Consider the following 27423-nt stretch of genomic DNA (forward strand, 5'->3'; position numbering starts at 1 on the left):
AATTAACTTGTTTGTAATAGTTACGCTATTACCGTGGTATAGATTTGATGAGTATACGCAACACATCGGTTTGCATTATCTGGTATAAGTTAAAAGGTATAATGTGATGTCCCCACCGTCACCCCTGCCCCCACCCCCGGGGGAGAGGTTTGTGAAAACCCAGCAATCGCTGTTTCATGAATTAAAAGTATCCCTTTCTATGATGAGATCTTTCATCTTTTCATTTTGTTTAATTAAAAATGGCCTCTTTAAAAGTGCGATTTCAAATACTATAATCCGGATTGTACCCAGATGATCCAGTTTGTCGGAACGCGTTGATGTAACCGTGGTTTGCACAATGAAACCTGCCAATCGCAGTTTGAGGATCCAGCCCCCTCCCCCACTGATATATGGTCAATGTTCTGTACAACGAACTTGCATGATTCTTCAGAGTTTAATCAAATCTTTACGATTCCCTATGTCCTCCTTATCAAGAATGGGGGGGGGGGGGGCTTCGAATGCGGTTAAAATGGGGGAGGGAGCAAGCAAAATGCGTGAGTGGGTGGTGGGGGGGGGGGGAGTAAGAACACTTTTTAAGCTGATGGTGTGTAAATGGTTGGGAAACAGGTTGTGTTGTACTGCTTTAATATTTCGATTGCAAAGACGTGATTTTCTCATGACAAATTAGTTTAATTGGTGAGATTCAATCGTGGGAAGGGACGAGAGGGAGGGGGGGGGGGTGAAATTTCATCGTCACGGTGAAGTAATGTTGTTATATGAATGAGGCAATGTCAGGTAAATGTATGACCAGGGAACACTTCCTTCTACCTTTGGTAAATGATATCAGTTAAGGGGGTGGGGTGAGGGTGGTGGGGTTGAGAGAGAATGCGGTTATAGAAGATATATGGAATGTGGATGTTGATTGTGTGTGGGCGCAGGGGAGGTGGGGGGGGGGTTGTACAAGCGAAAAGGACATGTACATAATATAAAGAAACACACTATATAATGAGTGAGTCTGAAGTGAGTCTGAGATTATCTACAAGTTTGTTTTCTCCTTTCTCGATAAATTTCATTTACATTTTAAAATATACAATGTCTTATCAAATGCATAGTAAGGTTGTATTTTCTTATAGAATAAACACTGGATACATTAACAATAACTTCCAATTCTGATAACGTACTCTCATGTAATACTTCCACTAAAGGTACCCAGGGTACCATCTCCTAAACATATTCCCCCCTCCCCATATTACATTAGCTATAAATAACTCCTCCCCCATTATAGTACATTAACTATTCATTAAGTATGACTTCATCAGAACACCATCGTGTTCCTCATGTATATAGCAGCACACCCTTGGTAGACCCGTTTTACATCTTCTTACAAACCCCTCCCCCTTTTTACACCTCAAAACATTTTATATACTTTGAAAGTGATTTTTGATGGGGCTCTTGACATGATAATTTGCATTTAGTCTCTTTGTTTTAACTTTCGTTGTAAATCTTACAGGTTCCTGTGGTTGTGATCCAATAGCTCCTCCATACAGTTTAAATTTAAAGCATCTTAACGAAAAGAAAGGAAAGTTTTCTTCCTTCTTTTTCTTATAATTATGATTTATTATTATTGTTATTACAAACAATGAATCTCATTACTTCAGTTTTCTTTAATAAATGCAGCTTCTTCTTCTTTTATTTTTTGAAATCAACAACTTTGGAAGACAAGAATAATAAAAACGTAAAAAACATGGTAGAAATCTGACAGTGGTTAAACTTGTTGGACGGCTATATCTTGATGTGGTGGGTAACCTTGTTTGGCCATAGTAGCAGAATAGATAAAAATTAACTGATTTTAAATGGAAAAATCGACCGTATCTGTACCTCATAGAATTTACATAATACCTGCGATCAATAAACTTCTCCAAACAGGTGAGTAAAATCTTTTTCCATTTGGAAGAATATCTTGGGTTAAAAAACAACATGTCAGGACTTTTCATTTTGTCGATGAAGGATGTCTTAATGCCACCAGTAGGTGAACTATCTTAGCTATTCTTTTTTTTTTTTGTGAATGGGGGGGGGGTGGTGGTGGGGGGGAGTTATCAATATTACTACTGACATAAAAATCAAGTTTAGGTATTATTAGGAAACTTATTGTATTAAATAACATTCGCAGAGACAACAGCCCCTTCAGAATTCAAATGAACAACAGAAATACATTTAATGCTCAAGCAGATCGAGTGACTGTGTGATTGTCAGTTTTAGACTTACTCAAGTCTTCAGTCTAGTAAAAGGTACAAATTATTCTTATATAGCTGCTTGGGGGGAGAGTTGTTCATCGCATCTATCTTTATCACAAAGCTTAGTCATGACTGGGGGGGTGGGGTGGGGGGTAACATCTCCATTAAATTTTCACATGCAAAGTTTAATGGAACTAACAGGTTGATGGAAACGAAAAAGAAATTAGATAAACCTTCACAGATCTTACAGTTAAACATGGACATAAAATGTGCTGAAATTATTTAACAATTTATCATTTGCTTAATAATTATTTATGTTAATTTAAATCAATTAATAGTTTTACACAACAAGAAGAAAGAACAAAGTCAGCTTCGAATGCGGTGGTTCTACACAGAGGCCTTTTCACGGTTACGGACTTGATGGACATTATCATTCATAAGATGCTCTGGCCTGATTCAATGAGCAAAGCCCCTTTAACCCCCCTCCCCACCCCCTCCCTCATTAGTTACATCTTGCCATTTGATTCAAATATGGTACAAAAGATCCATCCATTGATTAGATTTCCAGTAATTTGGTTATCACTGTGTATCCTTATATGATATTTCATTGTGATAAATACTACAAAACCTTTAAAAAATTTTTTTTTTAAATAAAATAAAAAACTTTGCCCTGTCTGGTCCCTCATTCTGTTTCTCAATTTAATGTGTACCAGAAGTCGAAAGCTTCCCGAGGCTGGAAAGCAGAGGCGATACTCTTTATGAAGACAGGATCTATATCTGATTACATGTCGGAAACTGTAATCAGCATCGGTAAACGACTTTGGCTTGATCGTGTGACGACTCTTTTCGGCGTGAATTTTATCGGATAAACACTTCTTCTTTGCCAACGACGAGAAGAGAGACACGATAAGTGCTCTTCATGTAAATATTTCATGTCTTCATCTTGAATTTTTTGTTTTCACCAGAGGAAGCTATAACTGGCAACTGTAATTAGTCCCGAACTTTATAAACAAAGAAATCATGGTTCTCCAAAAAAAGGAGATAATTATTTGGTGGAGACACTTGTTTACGATGATCGTTTTTCACATCTGGTTTTCTCACTGTTTTACGATACTTATCTCCAAGAGAGGAGTGTCATATTACCAAAATAATAACAAAATTAACAGGGTTCCTCCTTAAAGAAAACTTGTTTACATTTAAAAAAAAAAAAAAAATTCAGAGTCATAAAAATCTAGCCTTGTTAATGTACCCAAAATTGGTGTTAGAAAAGGAGTGAGAAAAGTCAAGGTCATGAATATTCATATCTCATTTGCATAAATTTTGGGGTCTGTACGGCAACTCTTGACTGTATAAAAACAAAAAATTAACGAGCAAGAAAGGCAATAAGATAAAAAAAAAACTACTCTGGTTTCAATCAATGGGTACGAAACAGGGTTGCCAGTCTTGACCCGACCGCCAAATTGGCGAAGAAAACAGGTGATTAAAAAAAAAAGAGCCAAAATACAAATCTCCTGTTATCTTAAGACGATTGACCATGTGCATGTTTGGGTTGGAATTGTGTGGGTTCGCAATTGATTGCGATTGGGAGTTTCCCAAAGCTGAACATTTAGGGAGTGAAACGTGCTAAAGTTTTTACCGACGCACAGGCCGATATGCAACCTTGGGCCAGACCGAACAACATGTTATGGTAGACATCAACATTTCTTTTCAGAAAATTTCACAATTTACAAGCTACTATTTCTCTTAAATCGGTAGGTCATTATAAACAAAAATAAGATAAATAAATAAAATAAAACATAAAAAAAAAAGTCAAGAAACGCCCAAAAATGCTGTCTGGTCAAAATTGAAACAAAACTCCAAATTTGTCACATTTTTTAGCGTTTGAAACGTCCACCTTTTGAGTTAAACCAATCGATTTAAATTTATAGTCCACAGAGAAATTGTGGACTCTGCAATGAAAAGGACATGTTAAGAAAATATCAAAAAAGATAGGTTGGATAACATATTGAACAACTTTTGGAGTCTGCCCTATATAAGACTAGTTATAATTATTATTATGAACATGCAATATAATAAGCAGGGTGATGGATTAAATTGGAATTTGCTTGGGTGAATGTAACTGTACAAATGTGGAATAAAAAAAATCGTAAGAAACAAACTTCAGAAAGAAAAAAAATAAGAAAATAAACAGTTTCGTTTCTTTGGTACAGTAAACTGATATTAATGACAAAACGAACAGTAAATTAATTCATACATTGTACAACACTTCAGGCTTGTAAGATATAGTTCCTATTTCAGATCAGACATTTCTTGAAAAGTTTTGTTCACACCTCTTTTCTTCAATATGTGTTCATTATATTTTTTAAGACAGCCAAAAAACACAACACCCCATTTTTATTAAAGAGAGCTTTCCATTGTTGATATTACTTGCTGTGACATCATCCATGATAAATCACAGTTAATGAGATTTTTTTAAGGATTGTTACCAATTTTGATCTTTCTCCTCCACGTTGAATGTCAGAGCTTCCCGGCTTTCGTCCACTGCCGAATCTTCTCCTAAGATGGGTACATCCTCCGTGATGACCTCGTCCCCCTCTTTTTCTAATTTATTCTCCCAACCACCCTCCTCCTCTCCTGCCTCCGTCTCGTCCTGCACGCTCCCCGAGTCTTCACCGAGAATCGGTACGTCTTCGATGATAATTTCATCTCCTTCTTTCAGCAGCTTGTCATCCAAATCCACATTTTCATTCACATCGTCATCGCCTCTCGTGTCATCCTCTATAACATTAGCATATTCCTCACCTAAGATTGGAACGTCCTCGATCGTTTCTATTTCTTCGTACTCTTCAATTTCATCCTCGATGTTCGTCTCCTCTCCTCTTCCGTCCGCATTGCCATCCTCCCCTGCATCTCCCCTTTGGTCGTCAACGACCGTGCCATCCAATTCTGGGCTTTCTCTCTTATTTGGTATAACTTCTTGGTTAGAATCTTGTACAGCCACATTGCTGTTGTTTGTGTTTTCTCTACTAAAATGTCTCTCTTTTGCAACGGATGTTTGGTGTTCACCTGGCACTCCGTCTTCTCTATCCACAGGTGAAGCAACGGTTGAATTGTTGCCGTTTTGATTTACGTTCTGTAAAAAACAACCAAAGAAAAAGAAAGAAATGAAACAAAACGTTAAACTCAATGATAGAAACACAAGAAGGAAGGAAGTCATTTTCTCTCATGTTCTGTTTTTAATATGAACAGCAAAACATATTTTTGAAATCTGACTTTTCGAACCGCTCGGACTTGATTCAAATCCGTAAGGAAGGGAGGAGGGCTGGGTGGGCCCCATGATGTCTTCTTGTAGCAATCACCTGATTACTGCTCAATAGTTCCTAAAATAACTATTATAAATCCATAATAAACAGTCCAAAAATGTTCACTTTCCACTCGGTCATTCGGTACAAAAAAATTCTATTGAAATGCCCAATTTCACTGGACTCCCCGGTAAAAATTGTGACACTGAATTTTCCCTCTTCCTTTTGAACCTGCTGCTGAGGTTACAAATGTATGCAGCCAATAATCACCCTTCTTACTGTCACAAATTTGAATAAAGCTGCTTTGAAGAGAGGAGAACCAGGTCGCTACCATTGACCTGTCATATAAAGAAACAAGTCCTTTTGGATGGTCGCTGGACCATGACCAGTTCAGATCATCAACTTGTTAAAGAATGCAAAAACTTATACAAGCTCAGTCTTCTGATGCATGGTGAAATGGGGGGCTTCAGGGTTCCCTTCATCGACTAATATATGGCAATAAAAGTCAGCTAATCAGACATTTTTGAACGACGAGCCAACGTAAAGCGGGCTATACAAGTGTTTATCCCCATTTTTAGTACCATTTCTGGATGCCATAGCAAGGCATCTCACTAGGACACGAAAATTGCTTGGTCGCCTCATTTGTTTTTTCAATATCCTGGCTAATCTGAGTCATGATTGGAACATATATACTTTACCATTCTACATTACTGATGGAACTATACAGTAAATGAGAATCTGCCAGCCTAGTGCTGGTGGACAACGTATCAATGTCTGATTGGTGATGGTTGATAAGACTGAGTGCCGTTGATGCAGACCGCCACCCAACATTGTCAGTAGCTAAAAATAACCTACCCATCATGACCTTCCAAATTGGATCCCCCTCCCCGCCCCCCCCCCCCACACGACTGCAGACATTCAAGAAGTGCCAAATGAGACAAATATCTCAGGGAGGTTAACAAGTACTTCCAGAGTGAAATTAAAAATGATCTTACGAGTTGAGTCTGGCTTAATCGAGTGACCATTACCGTACCACTGAGAACTAGCTGAGAACTGTTCCTTACTTGAAATTACTTTGAAAGGTATTGAACTCAAATTTCTAATGTAAACATTCTACCATCGTGACGTTTATTATAAACCATGATTTGTTTACTACGTATATACAAACAAACTCAAGATTCCAAGATATGATCAGGGTTGATACTGTAAGAATCCAACATTTTTTTTCTTTCTCAAAAGATCCCCATCAGCAGAAACTAAAGTCTTTCTACTCGTCTGGCCGATACAGTTATCCTACTTACTATCCTACCATAGTAGGTAAATGTATACAGTAATCGCACACACGACTACACTGGTAATAAATCATGTCGATCTCTCGAGCAAGATATTCTCTCCACGCAAAGTTAATTACAAACAAACAAGCACAGACAACTGTACGTTATGGAGCAGATTTCTTGACGATATTACAAGATTCCTCCATATCCGGCCGGATAGTGAGCAATTATCCGGTTCCGGCCGGATCTTTTTCAAAATCCGGCCGGATCTTTTTCAAAATCTGGCCTGAATTATTCCTTAAAAAGGTGTTGGTATTAACTTAAATCAATGTAAACTATTTCCAAAAATTAATGAAAACATTCAAAGTAAGGAAAACTTAGGTTTAACATGTTTAATTTAACCTTCTTTATAATATGCGTATACCTCACCTAAGATTTGCTCCTTGTTTCATACTTCTATAATGATTTTCTTTTGTGTAATGAAAAAATACGGTTCCGGCCGGATTTTATCCGGCCGGATTTTATCCGGCCGGATTTCATGTACTATCCGGCAAAATCCGGTTCCGGCCGGATCCAAAAATTTAGATCCGGTGCATCCCTAATCTTAAGGGTAGAAACTTTTTTTCTGTCTCTTCTTTGCAATTTCATCAAACTAGCAGTTAAGTAACGGGTCCATCTGTTATTGCATGCATAATTATAAATCTGTACAGTACACACTCTTGTTGGACTTTTACCAAAGATGAATTATTTAAACTGCAGTAGAGTAACTTTAAAAGCTTGAAACTATACTATTCAACATCTGCTCAGACTTGTACTACAATCCTTCCTGATGTTACGAAAACAAATCGCCTTCCAAAAATTCAACGATAAATTCTCACAAAAGATGACCTCCAACTAATGTAATAAACTTCCCACGTATGTCATAATGTAATAAATGTAATAATAATGAAAGTAATAATAATGAAAGTAATAAACATAATGTAATAAACTATTCACGAAGCTTGGTTAATGCAGCGTTTTCGAAACATGGTTCGGAACGGGTGGTGTTAATCTGCTTTAAATTGGGGCAACAGAGCTGACAAATGAGGTGTTGTTTGGTTTATTGCAGCTCAGGAGACCGGGCAAATGCTTGTTATCAAAGTCATAACTGGGCACATTAATTTTCTTCCAGTTCCAAAAATTTGCATGCAATTATGGTATGCAGACATTTATATATATATATAGTTTGTAAACATTGCTTCAGACCGGTCACATTAGGATGACTGAATGGTTTTGACTTTGTTTGATGTTAACTTTCAAACAATTTTTTTTGAAACTCTCTTCTCAAAATCTTGACAGGCGTGTCACTTTCCTATCATGTATAAAACTTACGATATGAAAACATCTGTACAGTAATGATGATGAATCAACAAAGGGGTGGGGGAGGGGTGGGGAATAGGCAAAAGAGAATGAAATGCCCAGGGTAACTTTAATATCTTAAATCATCGTGCTATCAGAAATGATATGCTAATTATTGAATAATTTTTGACAGGTCACGGAATCACTTCTAAATTGGTTGGATGATATTACAAAACCATGCAGACGACTTTGATTTTCAAGAGTCAATCACTTTTAACATTCAACTTTTCCTTGATTACTTATAAAATTCATAGATATTAAGGTAATCATAATTTTTGCCAATAAATCCAGGGACATGATTTTACAACTCCCCATCCCTTCAACCCCAGCTCTGTCGGTCAGGGTGTACAGCCCTACAATAACTTTTATCAGTTTCGTTGTTATGCACGTGGAACCACTCGCTAAAAGTCGGTAATGTTGTGAGAATGTCTGTGGTGTTGTTTATGATGGGTTGTTTTGTTGAGAAATATAAACTGCACTTCTAGTATGCTGAAACAATGCTATAGATGGTCATTACATGATATATGGAAATAAGAAGTTTAACACCAAGAGTGTCAAAAGTTGGTATCTACAGGTGGAATTAGGCCAGCGGTATAAATCACAATTCACAAAGCATCTTTTTACACAGCGAGTGAGTACTGTACAAACATTTCCTTGCATTTTTTTTTTATACTTTTTTCTTAAAATCCAGTTTGCATCCAATATCTACGTACTATTTTAATAATTTGCACTCTTCAAAAGTTCACTTGTACTACTTCAGCAACCCAGTCAGTTTTCTGTCACAACATCGACATTTACTTCCAAGAATTAAAGGAGACAAAAACGCTGAACAAGGCCTAAAATTGTACAGGATTAAAAATAGCAACCATAACAAAAAGACCCTGTATTGGGAGGGTTATATTACTTGCCACCTTTGAACAATGGTAGGGTATTCACAATGGATGGAGTATTCACGACCCTCGATTGATTCTTCGTGTAAAGACTGCATAACTGCACAAAGTTCTATGGTTCTGTTGTTGATACATATATACTAGTGTCAATAAATAATCTTATATACTGTAGCTGAAAATTCCCTTGCTGTTAAAAGGTGCTTTAAGATGGACACATGACCCAAAGTTAGTCACCTCAGTCAATTCAATACAATATTATGACTGAAACTTGTTTGGACCCCAAACAACGAATCCACTGTAAAGATGGAACAATGCATTTTTCTAAAGACCACAGGAATGTACCACAGATGCCCCCAATTAGAAGTTAATATAAGGTGAGAAGGTAAATATCAAGGTGGGTCATCCGGATATGTGTGGTTTAATTTACAAGTAAAAGGTTACCTTGAGGCGTGGTAGGGTAGGGGGATAGTTTTAAGCTTTAAGAGTCTATATGACAATCTGAGTAAACTGTTTCAAGACCTGCCAAGTTTGCTTCAAATGTATTCAACAGATCCTAACTTGATTCTAGCAAATGTTTGTACTTCATTCATACTATTGAGAGCCTTACTTGCAAGAATAATCTTAGACCTTTGGCCAAAAAAGGGGATAAAAACCCCCCAATAAATCCAAGAACCTAGATGAAGACCATTTCATACAACTACTTTTCTGGTGATGTCACTACCTTACAATATTTGTGACAAGGGTGGGCCCGGCATATGAATGTAGTGCATACTGAGTTAACCAAGGTCATTGTCAAACTGATCCATTTTGTATAAAATATTGTATTTAAAAAAAATCACCATGCTGGAATGATATCATAATTACTATGACCCAAATGTTTCGTATGTAATTTCAACTTCTACCATGATAAGACATTTTAATATTTGTTTTGTTTTTTTAAGGTAAGGGGGGAGGGGAGTTGTCAATAATTGGAACTTTGGCGGTATTTCTCTCCTTTATTTCCCTATCAGAATTTGGAATATCCTATTAAGAAAATGCAAATAAAACAGCAAAAATTGTCACCATGTTGGATGCAGAAGTATTCGTTTCAAGTGGCCAATCCAATGCTAATCTACGGATTGGCAGTCTACCCAGTTACAAAACAGTTGGACTGGTAGATCACTTGTAAGCTGTTTCCGAGAGATCAAAAATCGTCTCAACATTTTGCCTGAGTTTCATATCAAGGAATTCAAGAATTGGAATTGAATCAGACATTGAGATGCCAAGCCCCAATTCCCCGATACCATTGAAGCCGACTTTAAAAATTCTTGATTTTCTTAAAATACCCATACTGTGCCTAGATATTGCATGTCCACTGCACCATCAACTGGCCACATCTTGCTTTAAGTATTACAATATATTTTGTAATCTTATGTATAATGGTGTAATTTCATCCATAAAATTGCATATTAAATTAGCAGATGCAACAAAAACAACAGGACAAAACAAAAATCAAGCAAATTAAAATTATTGAAAATGCACTTTAATTTTACAATAAACTTGAAGCATTGTGCACAATGATTGCAAAGAGGGATTGCAGTCTCATAGTAGAGTAGAAATTGTGCACTTTCAAGTCTAAACTTAATTTTTTCTGAGATGTCGCGGACCGTTTGTAGAAACAACGTAATCGGTGCAGGTTGCATTCCCTTTACCACTTTCAATTTTTGTGTGTGAAATGAGACAAGTGCTAAATACTTGAGGTTCATTAGTTCAAGTGGCTGGACTACAGAGTCTTTGAACACATTCCACCATTACGTCAGTTCCTCAACACGCAATGCAAACCTTTCGATAAAGAAAATCTAAAGACACTTTTAATAACCTCCAAAGGTAGAAATGTTCCCATATATGCGTGCCAAATTGTTCAATGGGTGTTGAACATCATCCATGCAGTACATGCATAGAAAATTCCCTTTTGAAGTTCATATGAAGTTTGAAGGACATATTTTGGCAAATTAGAAGGGTCATGATCATTCGGCATGTTCAAAGGTTGCGAGAACAATCAGTCTGGGACTTTGAAGGGAACAATACAGTAGGTCCTACACACAATCATACTTTCATGCGTGACTTCGCAGTATTTTCTCAGTGTGCAGTTCTTTCTTATATGCCTAACACTTTTCAAAAATAAAAAAACCATATTATTTCCTTATTAAAATGGCGGTGCAGTTAAATGAATATCAGCAAAGTGGAAGGTATATCAGAAGCTACAATTTAGGTTAGATTGGGTGAAATCATTCAAAAAAGTTTTGTTAGTACCAAATGAGATGGCTGGAAGTATATTTTCATTGGGGTTGATGAAAGGGACACACAAGGAGAAACTTTGCCTATCGTCATGCTAACAAGAAGATATGAAAGCTCGACAGAATTATTTAAAATGCTGAAGTGGCACCCTGTCGATACGCAAATACGTATACGACGATTGATCATGATGTACAAGATCATGAATGGCCTCTCCCCAAATTATGTAACCCGGTTATTCAACTTTACACACAAAATTCATAATCACAATTTGAGATCCACGAACCAAAGTAACTTATACCTGAAAGATGGTAAAACGGAATATCACAAGCGTAGATTTTCCTTCATAGCTGCCAAAGAATGGAGAAGTTTGCCAGCTGAATGCAAGCATGCCAAATATTTACCCTATTTTTAAACGTTTAGTCAATGAATTTTTCGAGTCTTAATCATCTCATTACGCTTTTATGTTCTATACCTATTTTTACAGTTTTGTGATTTTCTGTTGTATACTTGTATGTTTAATAGTCTTACTCTCTGTTTATTGTTTCATAATATTATTCTTTTTATAATGATTGTATTTTAGGGCCTCGGGGAAGATTAGCTTCGGCTAACCGAGTCACCCTTTTAAAGGTTAATAATCATAATAATAATAATAATAATAACATAGTCAAAATACAAAATTCTGAATCCTAAGCAAAAAAACAAACAGAAAGCAAAAAGTGACAATATATCCTGTTTGATATCATTTTATCGTTTTTGAAGATACTGATAACTTTGAACAGCCATTTTCCAACAGTCAAAGCCCAGAAATTTGACATTGCTTCCTCGAACAAGCAAATAGTGCAAAGAATTTTTCCAGCAATGGGTTCAACAGACTTTTTTAATGTACAGTTAAACCCTTGCATTATACAGTGGCACGGTTACATAAAAAAAAATGTAAGTATTTTATAATAAGCCCTTCTGGAATATTAGTGTCGCCCTCTTGCATCACAGGAATCAAACAAAACCTTTATGTATGCACCATTTATGGTTCCTTATCACAATGGATTAAAAACACAGCAGTGCAATTAGGAAAGTTAATGTTAATGGCATAGCGTGAGTAAACGGGAGGGAAAAGTCGAATAAATGTTTTCAATCATTCGAGCATTAACCGCCCGCATTTGTTTGATTGTTTTGTTAAAGATGCTCGGGAGTTGAAGGTCGGAGCGACGGTAGGTGAGTTAAGAATGCAGAAGACAAAGATAAAACAAAAGAGTGCAGTCATTTTATTAAAGGTGAAGGTGACTTTAAGGAGGAAGTAAGAGGACGAAGGCAAACGACAACTATAGTACTACGATTGTTACCTCCTGCTCACCACCTTACGTCTGATCGGTCACGAATGCATTGAGCTGAGTTATAAAAAAAAAAACAGAAGTAGAAGAAAAGATTAACATGTGAAAAGAAGAAAAAAAACCCACTATCTACTGTGAATTGGAAAAGTCAAAATGGGAGTGTTATTTTTGAATGGTCCTGTGCAGGGGAAAAATTGTGTCATTTAAAGAAGAATTAAAAAAACAGGAATCAAGAAACTTGGGAGCTTTGCACTGCCAAGCTACGATATCTGTTGGAATCGCATTCATGCGCACACACACACACACACGTTTAGGTTCCCACGACCTCTACGTCTTGTCCTTCAAAGTGTCAAATATCTGAGATTTTTAAAGTCATGTAGGGAAACCCACCCACCATAATAATGGATTTAAAAATAAGTATAAATGCGAAGGAAATGGCTCAAACCATTTGAACGACTTCCTCCCATTTGTGGTGAATGACTCTGTCCTTTATGGCGAAGTTAATTGTATTCTGAAAACCTGAGGCTATTTTTACCTTCCCGGCAGTGTTTTTGTCTTTCAAATGAAATAATACAAATTTAAAATGAAAAAAATGTACATTCTGGATTTAAATCACAGATCTTACTAAACTTTAATACGTGGAAACGTACACAGTAAACCATATATGGTCATTTGGCATGAATACAGTCACCCTACTGTAACACATTATTCAGCAAATTTGTGATGACCCCACGTTGAAAATAAGAACCGTGATAGTCATTTTACACAGTAATATAAACTGTACATGGATAACTTGTTTGTGCGGAAGTGGTAACTGCCAATCATGCCTGATCATCAATTACAAGTTTAAAAACTACAGTACAATACTCTTGGCTTGGAAAAAAATGTTCGTTTCTGGCAAATGAATTGATCTGAAAATAAGTATTTTTTTTTCCACCAGGTTTATTGTTTCCCAAACAGTAAATGTTTCCTTCTTGTGGTTTTTTATTTGTTGGGGTTCTGGTACATAACAGAGAGAGACTGGGCTGTACTGTGTGGCGGCATTTGGAACACTTATAACATGTCACAAGAGTAAAAATGAAACGGACAACCTGAATTTAAAAAAACATTGATTAAATTACAAACTGTGAAGGTGAATTACAAAGATATTGTCAATGTATTTGAACTGTACAGGGGGTCACAGTTAACTTTATACTGTAAGTTACTTGCCCAACAATTAACCATAGAAACAATGACATTTTTTGGGGGTTCACTATGGCTAGGATAAAATATTCATGAGCTTGTTGTTCTGTGGTCAAGGCAAGGTCACTGACTAGTAACTTAATTCTCTTGTTCCATCTATTTCGATCGTCGGTAAAACTATCACGGATTCAATTATAACGAGACAAACATCATGCTGACCTCGTAACTAAAAATAAACATGCACAATAAAAAACAAATAAACACACACACATGTATGTGTGAAATTAAAGATCAAGATAAACAGGAAGAAAAAAGCTTTTAGAGAGCTCTCTTAAAAAAAAAGTAGGGCAATAACAAACGGAAATTGTACAAAAACACAGTTTCTTAATCAGCAGGATGATGGCCTAATGAGGAAGTTCATTAAGGGTTTGGAGGTCATTTAGTAACGAGAAAATCATTGATTTTGATATCAAAGTCATTAACTTTCCGAGGTCATGACTCACGCCTGACAGAATCTGAACTTTTGACAAGGACCTAACAGTGCAGTAGCAACAAAGTACCTTGTAAAGGTTATTCATCATTGTTGAGCTAGTTTAACAAATATACAGTAAACCACATATTGTTGCCTGTTATTAACTCCTTTCACTGCAGTCCAAATAGCCCCACCCCCCTCTCCCCACCCCCTCCATCTCCTCTATTGCCATTCTATCCAGGAAGTAAGAATATGGGATTTTGTCATTTCTTAAATAATAAATGTAGAGCTGTGCATCATACAGTATTAAGAGACTGGAGTTCAAATATGGTTCACTTTGCTTGACTAAGGTCTTTTTTGGGGGTTTTTTTTTGGCACAGTACATCCAATTCTACAGAATTCTTCAAAGGAACTTACCAGAGATGTTGAAATTGCTAGATCTATTTTAAAATAGATATTACATAGTCATAAAGTTAAAAAAAAACACCTTTAATTTTTTTTATTATTTTTTATTTATTTATTAATTTTTTAAAATCATTTTAGGATAAGTTTGGAATGTCTAATGGAATTGTTTCAGATACTCTAGTTTGTGACAATTCTGTTTGTTTCTAAGCAATTGTCATGGTAACATAAAACTGAGCATAAGACAAGACTGAGCATAAGACACTGAACATAAGACAATAGCATCTCTCCACTGTGATTCCTAATTACCATACAGGTCATCATCATCAGTATTGTCCCAAAAAAATGCTACAAAGTCAGATAGTGGTCATTCATGCTGGCATTCTTACTAACACATACTCTAGAAATTAGTCACCCACTCTGGGACATTTAATTGTCTATTCTAACGATCCTCAATGTCTCAATTTTGAGAACAAGAAGCCTCCACCAAAAAAGTATTTTTGGAAGTCTTCTAGCGACTTTCAGCAATTTAAAATTGCAACTAAAAATGATAACCTTTAGAAGGTACCAATATATATACATTATATACATTATATATATATATATTGAAAAACATATAACACATGACGGTGGATGTGACCTCTGCCTGCAAAAAAAGACTGCAACTGCAACAAAGGCCCCTTATATTTGACTGCTGGGCCGAAACACTACAGATATTTGATGATTGTGTGACCTGATTAGGCAAATGTCAACTTGAGCAGCAATGCTGCACCTCTAACAATTGACTTTAGGAATGGTCCAGTTGATTGGATTGTGTTGTGAATATTTCACTAAGAAGGAAGTTGTACAAATTCATTGGAATTTGTCACAGTATGTTTTTGACTTTGTTATATAAGAATGTCTATAGGCACTGGTATATTAGATAACAAACCCTGTGGAGGTATTTTGAGTCCTTCTAATGGCCTAAAATGGGCATTAAATTTTGCAACAAAATGGTCCCAGAAACAATTGGCTCCAACAAACTGGCTGAAATATATATATATATATATATATCATATATATCATACATCCACATTTATCCAAGGAGTGAGAACTCTAAAAATAATTCTAAGACACAGAAAAGTTATGGGAATTGCCAAACATTACCACTTCCCCATTATCCAATCATCTAAATTCATGAACAAGCTTGTACTGCCATCCCAATGAGGCACCTTTGCAGCAAATTTCAGAGGAAAACCAGCCAGCAGTTGTAGAAAAGTAGGCTTTTTAACAGAGAGACGGACATTTTCACCCCACCCCTCCCCCCTCCCACAGTACCATATAAGTTATATGTCACCTCTGACGAAAACATTACCTTATACAGTAAACCATATATGGTCATTTGGCATAAATACAGTCACCCTAAAGGATATTTGTGTTTGGCGACAACAAATATATATATTGCATACTAAATTTTGAATTCTGGTAACAGCAAGCACCTCAAACTGCCACCTGCCCCCTACTCCCCCCCCCCCTATATATGACTGTACCAAAACACAATTTCTACGCAAAGACTTGACTCTTCAGGACTTTATGTCATGTACACTGTCTTGACCGTCGATAATTATTGACTTCTCTCTGACTAACGGATTGCGTTCGGTAGGGTGTGAATAACGCCCGACCTTAAACCAAGATGACTGAAAGGTGAAAGGATTTGAAAATGAATTCACACTTACTTGTTCCTCCGCAGTGAGAGATTTTTCTCTGTCGATGACTTCCTCTCCGACCTTTTCCGAAGAACCCACAACCTCTCCTTCCTCGATCACTTCCTCAGCAATCTCTTCTTCCCCCTGTTCTTCGAATAACTCTGTATTTTTCGGCTCGAACGTGATTTCGCCGTTTCCTCTGACATCGTCGTCATTTTCTCCCGCGATGTCTTTGTCTTCCTTTACGGTGTCGTCGTTATTGTTCTCCTCCACGAGGACACTCTTCTCTCTCGTTGGCTCCGACGTCTCTTCGAATAGGTTACTGTTGTTGTTGTTGTTCTCAATCTCTTCTGCAGATCTTCTTGAGTCGGGAGGTCCTTGGAGGTCCTCCTTCACCCCAGAGAAGGAATTCCCAAAGCTGTCATCTTTCTCATCCTCATCTGGAACTGGAGGTGGGTCTGCATCCTCTCTGTCTGCTTCGTCTTCGACTTCCTCCGCCGTGACTTGGTCGATGGGGAGATCCACGGCCGTCTCTTGAGTGTCCTGTATCTCCGAGGCACCTCTGGTCTCCTTGCGGCCTTCCTTTGCCTTAAAGACACCTGCTTCGCCTGAAATCCGCCGGCAAAAAGAAAGAAATATAGTCGTGATTGTGACACACTTTTGTCGAGAGAGAGAGGAAAACACCATATGAAAAACACAGTTGAAGATGAAGAAACAGACAACGAATGAAGAAAACAATGGGCGTAAGGGCAAGGGAACACATTGCCACTTAACCTGAAGGAAAACCTATCTGTTTTACCTAAAGGCTATATGTAAATAGAGATTATAAAATCAAAACCATTGAAATCAAAAGAATAATTTGCCAATTCATGACAGGCTAACATAATCACCTCTGGACCTTAGTTGAGGTCACCATGTGATACGGTGTCATAGGTGCCATATGGTGTCAAGGGTGCAAATAATTATGACTCTCTCTGCTGGTGGAAAAAATACTTCCACCAGGGTAAGATCACTCTTTGAAAAGGAGGAATGGAATTTCTCTCAGAAGGTGAAAATCATCAAAGTGGTAGGTACATTAATTCCCATGTGCGGCAAATCCTCTTAACCCGTTTAAATTGAACAATCCGATTGCTTTTTGTTATACTACTTAACACTTTATTATACTACTTGAACATGGACACGCAATTCACCAGAGATAGGATGGGGTCGAGGGACGTTAGCAATTACGCCTTCTCTTAACAAAGTCGCCAAACGCCGGCGGGCTTCCTTCGAGGACGCCTACGTACCTTCTCCAAAATCTAAGACGTCCTTTTCTCGACTCCTCTTGACTATGGAAGGTTTGGAGAGGAAGACTGTCTCAGCTTCTTTCTGCTCCGCGGTCTTTTCTTTCTTCTTCTTCCGTTCCGGTTTTGGTTGAGCTGGTTTCTTTGGTACTTTTCTGGGCGGTGTTACCTTCTGTGGAAGAGATGACGAAAAAGGAATGACATACTGGTTTACTTAATATAAAGGTCAGACAGGAATGGTTTTTTTTTGACCCATGAAAGAGGAGCCTGTTTTTTAAAGCATCAGGATATCAGGATGCTTTATACAAAATATGGTCCTCTCTCATAAATTCAAACTAAATATACACCTAGGCTGCACCCTATGGGAAGTCCCCCGGAGGACACGTGGTTGTGGTGCACTGTGGTGCCCCAGGAGAGATTGATTGAATTGCGCACACTTTGGTGTGTAGGTGTGACAAGTTACCAATGACCAAGGCTAAGTTGTCAAAGCCCTACGATCTTGATGTAGCAGCGCTATATAAGTGTCTCATATGTATGTACACCTAGACTTATTATCGTATTAATACCCCGCGATATTTAAAAAAATGTAAAAATGTTTTTTTTTTTTAAATATGCAATAAATATAACCAATATAAATCTCCTTAAAATATACAGGTACTATCGTCAGATCATCATAAATATTCTCTCTCCACCTCTCTCTCTCTCTCAGACTACTCATCTCTGAGATATACAAAGAGTTGTGCAATTTTTATTTGGGAAATTATTTTAACGTTTGTCTCAAACTCTATTCCCACAAAAACTCGTTCAGGCAAACCAATTGATTCTGACAAATTGTCTTATGAGTCGTTATGCACGAAGTCCTACTGTACACATGATAAAACGTCAACATATGAAGAAAACAACTCGTTTTGTTTTCATAACTAACATCCAGCTTCCATCATGTGATGCATACTTAATTACACACTTAACCTAGGGTTACAAATGTCAAATTTCACACGCAACTTCCACTTCAGCTAACGTTTGAGAATTCTAAAACAATCGCTTAGATTTGCTCTTTGTTACCTTAGACAGCAGTATGTTGTTTTAACATTGTCTTGAAAATATATGCAAACTATGTGTATGGGAGTATTTAATTGCTAATATATTAATATATGTTATTATTTTTTTCATTCTTCAATGCCATGCATCGTCAAGGCACTTTCAAAATGACTTTCAAGGTCTATGCAAAACATGACAAAAAATACATTTTTAATGAATATCTTTGCTTCTTTCTTTTCATAAGTACCAAAACTTCTGAAATGAATAAAATTTCTTCCAATCCCACACTTGAACTTGATCGAAAACAAATAAATCATAACATCCAACCCCACAGTACAAAGGGTGTTGACATTTTCATTACTGAGATTGTCATGCTAAAAATAGTCAATGTTGCTTTTCTCTAGTAACATTACCATATTAGTCAAGACAGCTGTGTCACACACAAAAACTACTTAATTAAGATTTGAGAGTTGGGTCGATCAAACAAAAAATATTCTTGAAAAGCACATAGTGACTTCTTTGAATGGTAGATAAGGAAGTTGGGCAATGCCGCAGAAGTGAGGGCGCAGTTCTAAAACTTCTTCCATTCATGTAGTTTAGGTATATAGTAAAGTGCATATCTACATAGAATGGAAGACAGAAGCAAAGTGAATCAAATTACTCAAGATTGGATAGTTAATCAAACAAAACACAAACAAAACAGTCTTTAAGACTGCCAGGTTGTTGACCTTAGCATTTGATGTAGATGATTCTGTTGTGCTTTCTCTAAATTCCCAACCATTATGAATCCAGAAGCTGATCACCTTCTTTTTTTTTAGGGGAAAAATGGTGGCGCTATTTTCAAATTGCACATTTCTCTTTTATGTGAAATGCAGGCATGAAACAGATTTTCTTTGTACATCAAAATATGAAACTAGAGCTTAGCAATGCTGCCGAATCTCAATACTCTGATAAGATTAGTACAGTCCATATTGCTGTTGAATCTAACAAGGCATGGAACACAGAACTATTGTGAATTTAGGTCTAGGGTCATATGGGACTCACATACATGTCAACTTCCCAATTAGAAGTAATAGTGTTGATTAATAAAAAAAATAAAAAAATGAAATAAACTAGCCAGCAGTTCCGTTTGCTATTTGAGGCTCAACATATCCTATGCAAGGAATTTTACAACTTCACAACATTCTGCATCTAGGCCTATAAACCTTTGAGCAAATAAGACGCCTGATTGGTTACTTTTACGAGGAAACAACACTTATCATCACCCAATTACTGTAATTCTCCTGAACTCCAGTTCACCAATTAATAGCCGCAAGAACAAGGGGCGATTAAAAATTGTAGCACTGCGCCCTCACTTGTACATCATCATCATTCATTTTCTCAACCCTTGTGAATATAGGAGATCAGGTAGATTGAAGCGCATATGTTGAGTGGGGACAGGTAAGAGGGTAGTGAAATTACTGTAGAGTCAAACGAAAGACCAGAAAACTACTCACCGGTGGTACTTTGGTCGGTTTTCTCGAGATCACTGGCTTCTGTTTTGGTGGAGCAGGTCTGTTTTTTTTTTAAAGGAAAATAAAGAGAGATAGATGGTTTTGAATGATATGGACAACATACAGTAGGATTAACTTAAAAGAAAGGTTCTTAAAACTTGATGAAGTGCAGAAAGGCTCGTAACAACCCTGATATCGCTTGGGCTGAATCCCATTCTTGCTAAAAATCTTCTTCTTCTTTTCCAGTTTATTATAATTTCTCAGTCAGTGTTATGTTTTCAATTTCTCATTTACATACAATATGATACATACATGTACAACAAAAGATGATTTGTTTTTCTTGAAATCCCTTTCGGGTACCTTCCTGGGTTTTGATCAAATAAAACAAGGGTGTGATAATTGGTTGTCACATGTACCATTGTGGCTTTTAACTGACGCTCTAGCAAAGAAATGGCTATACACAGGGAATAATACCTACTATAGGCTGAACAGTCAGTTAGTTAATAGCTAACAGCGCTTGTAACCCTGACATCATCCGTTCAAAAACCCTATTCTTGCCAAGGATCTAACAGATACTGTCGGCAAACGATTTCTAACTAGCTGCATGGTATCACACAAGATTTGAAAACTGATCAGTTGATGTAGGATTGATTTCTTCAGGGTATCCTTACCTCTTTATCCGTGGAGAAGATGGTTCCAGAGGACCGTTGATGCCATAAGCAACTTTCTTAAATCTTTCTTGTCCCGATGCAACATAGGAACCCTCACTTTCGATTTCACTTAGCTCCATCACCTTGCTTCCGTCCATGTGCCAAAGTCTGCGGGTACAGAGGAAGAAAGCAATCCCAAAGTTACCATCAACAAATGTTTGCAAATGTTTACTTGCTATCTTAACTTGTTGTTACTATTAACTTGAACAAAATAGTTGTTCAACATTCGTTATCCAAAAAGCATTCGTTTGCCCCAGACATTTTGAAGAGATCTTGATCTTGTTGATCTTAGAGGTACTTATTAACTTTTCATGATTGTTCCATGACCCCAGGAGACATGGCAGAAGTAGAACCCTCAATAAGACAAAAAGAAAACTTCACCTGAATATCTGGGTCATTCCTAGTGGTAAGAACACAAGTGAAATTTTGAATATATTCAAGCATATTTTCCGGTACTTTTAACGAGTACTGCTTTTACTTAATGACCACAGACTACAATGTCTCACTCACTTTCGAACGGCTCCATTGATGAGATTCACCCTGTCTGTGACAACTTGCAGCACCACGTCCCAATTCGATAACATCCTCTTTGTGAGAAGTAATCGGACGCTTGGGTACAGGGTGTCACCATTCCTGTACACACTGATAGAGAAAAGAAAATAAAAGAAAAGGAAGAGAAGAAATAACATTATTTTAAATGTCGGTAATACAGTATACTCTATGAGACAGTGAGATGACCCTGCAGTGGTAGTACATGTGTAACAAAGTCAGGTAAACAAAAGGTAGGCTGTGTGCATACAGTACAACATACTTCAATCAACTTGTAACTCATTGGACTTTCCTTGGTTCAAGTTTGAGTAAATTTGCATTCATAAAGATGGTGTTTCTGGCGATATGGCAATATAGCTGGGGCCAAAGAAATCTCATTTTTTATTCTTCTTTTTCTTAGGGGGTGGGGGGGGGTAACGGGCCCGAGGGGGATTGGGGGTTTGCTGAATACATATGTATGCAGATCTTGAACATGTAAGGTATGAGTGATGCTCAAGAGGGAATTAAAATTTGTAGTGTGTAAAGCTTCATGCAAACATTACTCAGTACTGTGTGTAGCATTTTGCAATGTCAGGTTGAAGGGGAGGGGGGGGGAGGGATGTTGGTCTGATATTGTCTCTGGAAATAACCTACGTCACCATAGATACTTTAATTACACTCTTCTCTCTCGTTGGCTCCGACAAGAAACACACACTGATTGCTTATCATCATGACAATGAGACTGATTGATTTAATTAATATAACCATGATCTAACAATATGTAACACTTACTGGATTGTTTTAGGTCCATCAGCCGGCTTCCTGATTTTGGCTGAGACTTTAATCCGACTATGTGCAACTGGTTTGACTGACTGTGAAGATATATAGAAAAATGAAAAAAAAAGCACATTAATAATTATCATAGGGGAGGCCAAAATCCATAAACTGGCAGAAAAATATTACAAACATCTGAAGTGTACAGTACATAAATATATACAGTGCATGCGGTACAACCTAAAAAGTTTCAAAACATAGCACCCATTTGGCACAGATAAGCACCCTCCATTTTACAAAAATTCCTCAAGGGGCGGGGGCCTCCTTCCCTGGACACCTTCACATCTCAGCGCTTCCCCCCCCCTAAAAAAAGAGATTGTTTGTGCCCCTAGATATCATATGTATAATACTAATATGAAGATGTAACAACCTGATAATTGACCAACAACTGGCACTTTTTTTTTAAATAAATCTTCTTTTTTTTTAAATAAAATTTTCTACCTATAACAGACAAGTACAATATATTCTTCTTTCATATGTCAAAAACACTCCTTTTCATTTATTTCCCGCATATTAAATGGACAACAATCGCGAAGACCGTATTCACTATATTAGCACTCCCTCCTATCTTCACAACAGCCCATTAAAACGTAAATATATGAAGTTGTCATGGCAACAACTAAACTCCTGAATCTTGACTTTTCATTGATAGGTTTTTTTTTTAATAAGACAACATAGAGACTTATTACAACTTGAGTATTACCGTTACCAAAGTAGATTGCTAAAAATATTGACGTAGAGGTGCCTGCTCATAAGAAAACATCGTGATTGGATCAATAAATCCATCACAGTTTAACTTTTATTACATTTTAACAAAAACTAGATAGTTTAATAGGTTTGCCACTATTATCACTTTGTCATCTGTTTGAACATTAATGATTAATCAATGACTATGCTATATATCATGTCAACCACAGGTTGGAAACATACAAAAACCTTTTAACAATTAATCTGCACCTGTAAGGTTGATAACATTTTCTAAATTTATTTTATTCAAAATAAATCATGAAGCAAAAGGTGGTTGGTAAACTGTGAAAACTGGAGATATTAGGACAAAGGGGAGGGGAGAGATTGATACAACAGAAATGGCTTTGTAAAAGAGAGGAAAGTATTTAAAACAATACTAATTTTTGTCAAACTGATTGTAGTGGCTGTACTTGGCTTGGCTTTGTTTTGGAGTTTTAGCTGATATTTGGCACATTCATTCGTGATGAAGCAGCGAGGGGATCAACTTGGAACCAAATCGGGTGTCCAGAACAGGACCTGTGTGAGTAGAAAGTCCCTACTAGACCCCCAAGTATATATAAGAGAGACTTTGCCCTTATAAATTAGAGATGAGTTACAGTTCTTGCCCAGATCTAAATTAAGTCTTTTGTCTTTATCCAAGAACTGTACATCGTTTAAAGATATTAATTAAAGGGAAGCACTCGTGAATACTTACACCTCTTACTATGGTTTGGTTGCATAGCAACCATGAAACAAAAACCAAGCATATTAAGTAAATACATTTTAATTAGATTGACAGATACTTTTTTTCTGTTTAAAGAACTGTAAGTGCTCTCAAAACTGATTGCACATAAATGAGCCAATCAAAGCATCCATCAAAATCTATAACGTAGTTGGAACTATTTTGCGACTGTTTTCCCATTCCATACTCCCACTTTAATGACTATTTAGACAGGGACCACTGAGTGGTGGTCAAACTCCCACTGACCACTCTCAAGTGCTCTTAAATGGGACTGATGTATTTGATCAACGCGGTAGTGATTGGCACGAATCTACTGTCATTAAGTTATCAAGACAATGGTGATGAACCCATAAAGATACTGTTAAGAACTATAACAATGCATTGATCACTAGTACAGGTATTTTTTTATATTTTTATTACTACAGGTATGTAACATAAATATATCCTTGGATATAAAACATGTTTCCAATTTGTGTTCCGTTGGAGTTTACTATTCATTTAGATAGCAAGTTTGTACTGTATGTATGTCACAGTGTGGCATACATGCACTGACTGTGGTGGTTAATACCGTCCAGCTATTAATTGTGCAGACTACCTCTGCTGGACATTGTTAGGCTTGGTTAAACTAATCTTTTAAATTAGCATGTCTTGCCTATGTGTATGAATTCACTTTTGTTACTAAACTGTAGCTAGAGTTGGCAGTATAATAAAGGTAATTGTTTAGGGTTTAGATTCCTGTTTTTACCTACAGTATAAGCTATCAGCATATACATCAAATCACATCAAATCTATTTTTACACTCACCCTTTGTAGAATGCTGACTTGTCTTTGACCATCTGGACGGCCGATGGAAAAATATCTGTTGAGAACAATTCAGAATTATTAGGGTTGATGTCAAAATTGCAGTAAATTACAGTTAGGCACATGACATGAACTAACACTTATAGTGTATTCACCATATTATAAAGATTGCAAACATGTAAGCAAATGAACCAAAACAGTAACGATTGAACAAACCCATTTCAGGTGACACTGTCACATATGTTTTAAAGGATTGGTTCGGTTGTCATACATGTTTATGTTATATGAAAAGGGGACAATAAAAGAAACACAATGGTGAAAAAACTGTTCAAATATCTTTTTCGGTTAAAGAGATATTCAAGTGTAAAGTTTTATCAGATTGTGTAGAAACTGCTGAAACCTGACTAGCTGTGATGTCACATTCCTGAAAAGTCTTTGTTTTATTCTCTAAATATATTGTGAGATTTCATGACTTTCAACCAAAAGATATGTCAGGAGATCTCATATCTGTCAAAGGAAGTATTTGAGATTAAACATCTGAAGAATTTTTAATTATATTATTTTCAAATGAGTTAAAAAATGTAAATAATTTCTAAAGAAATATATTCACAAATGTTACGGAAGTGAGGATGTGACATCACACCCTCACAGTAAGTCTTTCTACACCAGTCGTTTTCAAAAAAATGTTGATATCTTCAAAGTGTCATATCTCCTTAACAGAGCATGCTATCATGGTAGTTTCTTCACTGTTCTTTTTGTCTTTTTGTGCTCTTTCATACAAAATAGAAATGTCAAACACCTGAACCAATCCTTTAAAGCAGACACAGATAGTGATGTTCATATACTGTGTGTACACACAAAGTGATGGAGTCAGGGTTCAGCTTGTAGTGTTGCCAAAAGGAAGTGTTCAGATTCTTGTGAATTTTTATTTCACATCCTTTAAATGTCAAGTTTGACTTGAAACTTTGGTATGATGTTGCAAAAGGTAAATGTACGGCAATCCAATGTTTTAGCGGCCTAAATTATTCCCAATCAAAACCTACTACACTTTAGGGGTCCAAATTATATAAATATTTTGGGGGCCTAAACTATTCCTAGTCAAAACCTAATACATTTTAAGGGTTTAAATTATTTATATAATGTACCGGCCCATGATGCATATTTTAGTGATTACTTGCCGTACAGGGGGGGGGGGGGTACATACAGGGCTAGGGGTGTACTTGATGCAGTGAAAATCAGAAAGTCGTTTGGCAAGCGATTTCTATTCAGTCTCTAACAAAGTCTGACATGAACTTTTCACATCCATGGTCGTAACTGATATAACAGGAAAATGTCACAACCTATGTCATGGCCCATTCATGTTCTTTTTGCATGATATCAGTGGAGGATTCAGAATTTCTGAAAAGGGGGGCCCACTAGATCAGTGGCAGATCAAAGACTTCTGAAGAGGTGGGGTGGATGTGGGGGCGTGCTGGATCAACAAAGGGCACACAAAGTAAATTATTATGAGCTCAAATTTCATATGAAGAGCTCAGCCCCTTCATGTCATGTTCTAACATAAATGGTCCATGGCTCATGATGCATTATTTTAGTGATAACTTGTTTCCAATAATATAAACCCCTAAAACATATGAGTACATATTATAATAAAAAGGCCTCTCAAATGTAGTAGGTTTTGATTGGGAATAATATAGGCAGCTAAAACATAGGATTGCCATATCTTCTTCAGTGACTTTGAATATACTATTACTTTACTGGTAGCCTATAGTCATTATGATCCACTTCTTAGTAGAAAAGGGGACAAAATGCCTTAGGAATAGGATATGTGTTTACAAGTCACAGACTCATGGTACCATTATGCTACTTTAGCTTTAGGCCGTTCCAAGTATCAAATCAACTTCAAAATGTCTTCTTTTTTACCCTGGATTCAACCAAAATTTCTATCCTAGGCTAGCCTACACAGTGTACAAAAGTCCATAATTAATTGAAAGTTAGACATGGCATATTTGATTTGAACTAATTTCAGTGCTGAAGCAAGGCTCAATTTGCATTACTGGGGGAAAACCAAGAGAATGTTACTGTTAGTGTGCCACAGTACTAGCTAACCACTCTATATTAAGTTAGGCTTTTGGTTTTAAGAAATCAGGGTAGCCCATATAGAACCTGCTATAGGACTAACATGAGTTTGTACTAAGACGGTTAGGCTATCTTACTTCTTAGGCCCTTACAATCAATGAAAGCTGCATACTGTAGTGTACGTCGGCCTAGCCTAACTTAGTCTTACACTACGATAGGCCTGACTTTTGTGGACCAAGCAATCACTGACCACGACGGCTAAATGATTCACAGAGCTTAGACAATGTAGCCTCAGTTTAAATAAGACGAAGCCAAACTTACTGCACTCTTCTAAATCTTTCAGTTCCAGCTGCGACATAAAACTTATTATTTTCGAGCCTTGACAGGTCGTCGACTTTATGACCATTAGTCGGCGTATAGAGTTTTCTTACTGCTCCATTTTGTGGCCTCACGCCAGTTGTCACCATGGACAGGAATGAATCAAAGTTTCTTGTCTGTTTGTGATTTACGACAAATTTACGTCCTTTATAATGAGAATCTCCATTTCGGAATACATGGATATTAATAGCATTTGACTGTGCTGTTGTAGCCGCCATTGCGACATTACACGTTTATCAATATCCCGAGAAAATACGACAAAATCATAGAACAAAATGCACGAGCAACTTTCCGATGTAATAATAGTAATATATGCACCGCTTTGGTTCTGTGTACACTGTACGTTAACCCCGTACGCTCACTCACAAAGTAAATTCACTGCATAGCATTT

General features: G+C 36.9%; 1 protein-coding gene across 1 annotated transcript; it reads right to left on the reverse strand.

Moving 5' to 3' along the window:
* Nucleotides 1-4404: 4404 nt before the first annotated feature.
* Nucleotides 4405-27423, reverse strand: LOC139984678 (doublecortin domain-containing protein 2-like). The gene is made up of 9 exons (XM_071998684.1): nt 26976-27423; nt 24582-24636; nt 22268-22347; nt 21458-21589; nt 20909-21055; nt 20241-20298; nt 17710-17878; nt 16454-17031; nt 4405-5346 (listed from the first exon to the last, which is right to left on the reverse strand). The coding sequence occupies exons 1-9, from the start codon at nt 27248-27250 to the stop codon at nt 4696-4698; spliced, it is 2145 nt and encodes a 714-aa protein (XP_071854785.1). The 5' UTR covers nt 27251-27423; the 3' UTR covers nt 4405-4695.

This window comes from Apostichopus japonicus, chromosome 17 (genome assembly GCF_037975245.1).
Source record: "Apostichopus japonicus isolate 1M-3 chromosome 17, ASM3797524v1, whole genome shotgun sequence".
NCBI lineage: Eukaryota > Metazoa > Echinodermata > Holothuroidea > Aspidochirotida > Stichopodidae > Apostichopus > Apostichopus japonicus.

Coding starts and splice junctions, on each gene's coding strand:
- LOC139984678 (XM_071998684.1), bottom strand. CDS start 27,250: ATGGCGGCTACAACAGCACAGTCAAATGCTATTAATATCCATGTATTC. Junction 22,348..24,581: donor AAGTCAGCATTCTACAAAGG/GTGAGTGTAAAA, acceptor ATATCTTCACAG/TCAGTCAAACCAGTTGCACA. Junction 21,056..21,457: donor ATCAATGGAGCCGTTCGAAA/GTGAGTGAGACA, acceptor CTGTACCCGCAG/ACTTTGGCACATGGACGGAA.